Source organism: Mustela erminea, chromosome 5 (genome assembly GCF_009829155.1).
Source record: "Mustela erminea isolate mMusErm1 chromosome 5, mMusErm1.Pri, whole genome shotgun sequence".
Classification (NCBI taxonomy): domain Eukaryota; kingdom Metazoa; phylum Chordata; class Mammalia; order Carnivora; family Mustelidae; genus Mustela; species Mustela erminea.
In genome coordinates, this window is record NC_045618.1 from 62744934 (window position 1) to 62750933 (window position 6000).

Consider the following 6000-nt stretch of genomic DNA (forward strand, 5'->3'; position numbering starts at 1 on the left):
GGGTCCCCAGGCCAGGGTGACAGAACAAATCCAGTCAGAAGAGTCCTTTATCAAGAGTAAGGGAAAAGGGCTCAGAGTACACGGAGAAGGGGTTCCGGGGACCTTCCTGCCTGCGTGGGGGAGAGGCAGCCCCTTCCTGGGCGGCCGCACCCCGGGGCGAGGCGAAGGGCTCCCAGGCAACGCGCTTGGACGGTGAACCTGAGCTCACGCCGATGCTGAAGGGGGAAACAGCCGCGGGGGAGATTCCGCACCGGGGAAGCGGGCGCTGCAGGACGTCCGAGGGCGGTGGGAGGCTGGTGACAGCACCCGCACACGTGGGGAGGACCGCCCCCACCTAGGTGGTGGGAGCAGGGGTCCCGGCGAGGGCGACGAGCGGGCGGGGCGGGTTACCTGATGAAGGTGGTCTTGCCGGTGCTGTACTGGCCCACCAGCAGGATCATGGGCTTGTTCTCGAAGTCGGCGTCCTCCAGCGCTGGCGAGTGGAACTCGTGGAAGCGGTACGCCTCCTCCAGCGGCAGCACCTTGCGCAGGTAGAGCGAGCGCAGGCCGCCAGTCACCGTCTGCACCGCGTCCGCGCCTCCCGCGCGCTCGCGCCCGCCCGCCTGCCGCCCCATCCAGCTGAACATCCTGCGGCCGGTCGGCACCCCGCGCCCGCCCTCTCAGCGCCTGCCCCGCGCTCCCACCCGGCTCCGGGTCTGACCCTCCCCGGCTCGCACTGAGGTGCCCCCGCCGCTCTCGCCGCCGCCCGAACTGGCCCCGCCTCGTGCCGTCGCAGCCAATCGCTGGTCGTTACGTCATGGCAGCTCGTTCACTATTCAGAAGGCTCACTCAACTCCTTCCTCATTGGGTCGCTGCCAGCGCGGGGGTGGTGGCGTCAGCCAATGGAGAGGAGGTTCTTAATGAATTATTGATGACGAACTCTATCCGCGGGACTGCGCGAGGGAGAGGGTGTCCCCCAGCCCCCGGGCGCAGACCGGTCAGCGGAGGGGCCCCCCTTAGGTCGCCGGAGCCCCACCTCTGGCCAGGTGGCGTCGGCTTCCGGGCAAATCTGAGCTGGCAAAAATGAGCCTCCGGAGGCTGCTTAGTCTCCCAGGAAGTTTACTCCTCCCAGTCGATACTGGGGACAAAAGTGCAGAAGTTGATAGGCAGGTTCTTTCTACTGCTGGCGGGCTATTTACCTTCATTTTATTTCTGAAGAGACCTTGACTCACAGACATACTGACAAGATTTGAATAAGGGGAAGGAGACTCCAGTTTACTTGGTTAGATATTCCTCCTACTTCACACTGCCTCCACTAAATTCTGGATAAATCGAAGGCCTTTTGCCCTTATTTTTCTTTATTTGACTAAATGTAAAATTGAGGGTTTAATCATCATCCTCATTATTATAACCTAATTACCACATAGGGATATGTAAAAGAGTTATTGCTACGGTCTAGCTCTCTCTTTTTTCTAGTTAAAAGGACACGTCTAAATTGAGACTGGGAGAAATAATCAGCTATCACTTTTGGTGCTTTAGGTAACAGTTTGAGAATATTTCTCAGTTGTTTTAGAGTCTTCCTCAGGTGCAATCCATGGAGTCACCTGCTTAAGAATAACCTGGGATACTTGTTAAGATGCAGATTTCTGCATCTTCCCCAGACCCAGAGTTAAAATATTGAGGAGGCATGGAGCTCAACAAGTGCTCCCAGGTGATTCTGACATATCCTAAATTTGGGGAAATATGCTACACAACAGTACTTCTCTAACTTGTTAGAAATGCAGATTCTGATTCCAGGGTGTGGGTTGGGAGCCCAGACTGCATTTCTAACAAGCTCTCAGGTGTTTCCAGTGCTGTCTGTGGACTATACTTTCAGTGCCAGGGCTATGGTGAAGAGAGAACAGGACTCAGCATCAAAAGACCCGAGTCTGAATCCTGACGACTAAATTAATGGCTATATGGCCTTAAGTGCAATGAGCTTCTTCTCTGCCTCAGTTTCCTTGTTTGTAAAAATGGAAACTCCTTGGGAATTGTGTGGATCAAATATTTAGAGGAAGCTGTATGCAACTAGGGAAGTGAAAAGAAAGCCAAAGGAAAATGAACTTCGATGTCTGCCTCATGTCAAAATAAAACAAAGGTTAAAATGTAAAAATAAAAGAAACATATAGATGTACTAGTAGAAGGTACATGTGAAGATTTATGAAATTTTGGAAGGGACATTGGAAAGGGTATGTTCTATGGTGAGTGCTGTGAAATGTGTAAACCTGGCAATTCACAGACCTGTACCCCTGGGGATAAAAATATATGTTTATAAAAAATAAAAAAATTTGGAAGGGAAAAGCTTTTCCAATCAAAACCAAAGACAGAAATTGTAAAGGAAAAGGTTGGCAGGAATTTCAACAAAAAAGTGAAGGCTTTAGTGTATTTTTAAAAATACAAACACATGTAATCATACTCTTTACCATATGATCCAGAAATTGCACACCTTGGTATTTGCCAAATAAGCTGAAAGCTTATATCTGCTAAAAACCGGACATGGAGGGGTGCCTGTGTGGCTCAGTGGGTTAAAGCCTCTGCCTTCGGCTTGGGTCATGATCCCAGGGTCCTGGGATCGAGCCCCGAATTGGGCTCTCTGCTCAGCGGGGAGCCTGCTTCCTCCTCTATCTCTCTCTGCCTGCCTCTCTGCCTACTTGTGATCTCTGTCTGTCAAGAGAATAAATAAAATCTTAAAAAAAAAAAACCAGACATGGATATTTAGGCAGCTTTATTCATAATTGCCTACACTTGGAAGCAACCAAGATGTCCTTCACTGGACACACGTCATTGTGGTACAACCGGCTGATAGACTATTATTCAGTACTAAAAAGAAACGAACTAAATAAATAAATAAATAAATAAATAAAAAGAAACGAACTATCAAGTCAGGGAAAGACACAGAGAAACCTTAAATCCATACTACTAAGTGAAAGAAGATAATCTGAAAAGGCTGCACACTGTATGATTTGACTATACAATGTTCTGGAAAAGGCAAAGCTATGGGAACAGTAAAAATATCAGTGATTGCCAGAGGTTAAGAAAGAGGGAAGGATGAAGAGGAGGAGCAAGGAGATTTATAGAATAGTGAAAATAATTCTGTATGATAATGTCATTATACATTTGTCCAAATTCATTGAACATATATCACCAAGAATGAACCCTAATGTAAACTGTGGATTTGGGGTGATAATGATGTGTCAGTGTAGGCTAGATTCATTGATTTGAGTGAATCAGTTACACTCTGGTGGATATTGCTGGTATGGGATGTTGGCAATGGGAGGTTATGTATTGGGGAGGCAGGAGGTACATGGAAACTCCGTGTATTTTATGCTCCATTTTGCTGTGAATCTGAGACTGCTCTAAAAAATTCTATTAAAAATAGTATATATGTGGGGCACCTCGGTGGCTCAGTAGGTTAAGCCTCTGCCTTCAGCTCAGGTCATGATCTCAGGGTCCTTGGATCAAGCCCCGCATTGGGCTCTCTGCTCAGCAGGGAGCCTGCTTCCCTCTCTCTCTCTGCCTGCCTCTCTGCCTACTTGTGATCTCTATCAAATGAATAAATAAAATCTTTAAAAAAATAGTATATATAAAAAATCCATAAACAAAGGTAAAAGACAAAAACAAATTGGAAAAACTATTGACAGACATATATAATAGATATATTTAATTAAGGATAGTAGAACTTTAAAAGCTACTCTAAAATTATTAAAAAAGAAATGATGCTCCATTAGAAAATGAGCAGAGGACATAGACGACTAAAGACACATATAATTGGCCAATAAACGTTAAATGATGCTAACCTCCATTAATAGTCAAAAAACATAAATTTAAAATCAATAACATTTAGAATGACAGGCCTAAGGGGTGCCTGGGTGGCTTAGAGGGTTAAGCCTCTGTCTTCAGCGCAGGTCATGATCTCAGGGTCCTGAGATCGAGCCCCGCATCGGGCTCTCTGCTCAGTGAGAGCTTGCTTCTTCCTCTCTCTCTCTGCTTGCCTTTCTGCCTACTTGTGATTTCTATCAAATAAATAAATAAAATCTTAAACAAAAAAAAGAATGGCAGGCCTATTTTTCCAAGATAATGTCTAATGTTGGCAAGAGTGTGGAAAAAGGTATCATCACATACATTGTTGGATATGGAGTAAATTAGCACTTTAATGGAATCCATATTTATCAAAAATCTTGAAAATGCACATTCAAGGTTTCTGCAACATCATACGTAATGGTGAATGCTAAAATCAGGAACAAGGTAAAGATGTCTACTCTTATCACTTCTGTTCAATGTCATACTAGAGGTTCTAACCAGTACAATAAGAAAAAGAAAAGGTATCCAGATTGGATAAGAATAGGTAAATTTGTTTTTATTTGCAGAAGATATGACCATCTATGTAGAAAATTCTATGGAACCTACCAAAAAAGCTACTAGGACTAAAAAGTGAATTTAGTAAGGGGATCGGATACAATACACATATAAAAATCCAGCTATGTCTTTATATACTAAAACTGAACAATTGGTCAATGAAATAAAAAAATCAATGACACTTATAATAGCATCAAAAATATGAAATACTTAAGGATAAATCAGATTTTAAAATGTACAAGGTCTAGGGGCGCCTGGATGTCTCAGTAGGTTAAACATCCAACTCTTGATTTCATCGTAGGTCATGATCTTAGGGTTGTGAGATTGGGCCCCCTGTCAGGCTCTGGGGCTTAAGATCTCTCTCTCTCTCTCTGCCCCTCTCCCCTCTCACACGCATGCTCTCTCTAATAAAAAAAAAAAATGGACAAGATCTATACACTGAGAACCACAAAACATTTCTGAGGGAAATAAAAAAGGCCTAAAATAAATGGAGATATACACCATATACCATGCTTATGGATCAGAAAACTCAAGATTGTTAAAATTTCAGTTTTCTCCAAATGAATGTATAGAGTTAGCACAATTCCAGCAGGTTGTTATTTTTGTAAGAATTGACAGGCTGATTCTAATATCTATATGTAAGTGCAAAAGATCTAGCCAAAATGACTAAAAAAACTAACAAAGCTGGAGGACTTATACTATCTAATTTCAAGACTTATAAACCTACAGAAATCAAGACAAGACAGTGTGGTATTGGTATAAAGGTAGACTAATACATCAAAGAAATAAATAGAGCTCAGAAATAGACCCACAGATATATAATCAATTGATTTTTGACAAAGTGAAAAGGCAATTCAATGGATGAGGAAAATTCTTGTTAACCAATAATGCTACAACAATTGGATATACTTATGCAAAAAATATAAACTTTGACCCATACCTTGCACTGTGTATAAAAATTAACTCAAAATGACTATGACATAAATGTAAAACTTAAGGGGCACCTGGGTGGATCAGTGAGTTAACCTTCTGCCTTTGGTTCAGGTCATGATCTAAAGGTCCTGGGATCGATCCCCACATTGGGCTCTCTGCTGAGCAAGGAGCCTATTTCCCTCTCCCCCACAACCCCTCCCCCACCTGCCTTTCTGCCTGCTTGTGATCTCTGCCTGTCAAATAAATAAAATCTTTTTTAAAAATGTAAAACTTAAAATTATGAAACTTCTAGAAGAAAACATTATACAGGGGTGCCTGGGTGGCTCAGTTGGTTAAGCATCTGCCTTCAGCTCAGGTCATGATCCCAGGATCCTGGAATCTAGCCCTGCATAGGGCTCCCTGCTCAGCAGGGTGCCTGCTTCTCCCTCTCCCTCTGCTGCTCCTCCTGTGTGTGCTTGCTTGCTCTCTCAAATAAATAAATAAAATCTTTTAAAAAATAGTAGAAAACCTTTAAATATTATGTAGGGAAAGATTTCTTAGGTGATACCAAAAGCATGATCCATAAGAGAAAAAAATTAACAAATTGGACTTCATCAAGATTAAGAACTTCTGATCTTTGAAGGATACTGTTAAGAAAATGAAAAGACAAGGCACAGACTAGGAAAATATATTTTCAAATTACATATCTGATAA

At 43.2% G+C, this 6000-nt stretch overlaps 1 protein-coding gene across 1 annotated transcript in view; it reads right to left on the reverse strand.

The window, feature by feature from the left end:
• The window catches only part of EHD4 (EH domain containing 4), a 78884-nt gene extending 78121 nt beyond the window's left edge, over positions 1-763 (reverse strand). Inside the window, exon 1 of the mRNA XM_032343399.1 lies at positions 391-763. Within this exon, the coding sequence (XP_032199290.1) occupies positions 391-626 (236 nt within the window). The 5' untranslated portion in view covers positions 627-763. The remainder of the gene's footprint in view (positions 1-390) is intronic.
• Between the last annotated feature and the right edge of the window lie 5237 nt (positions 764-6000).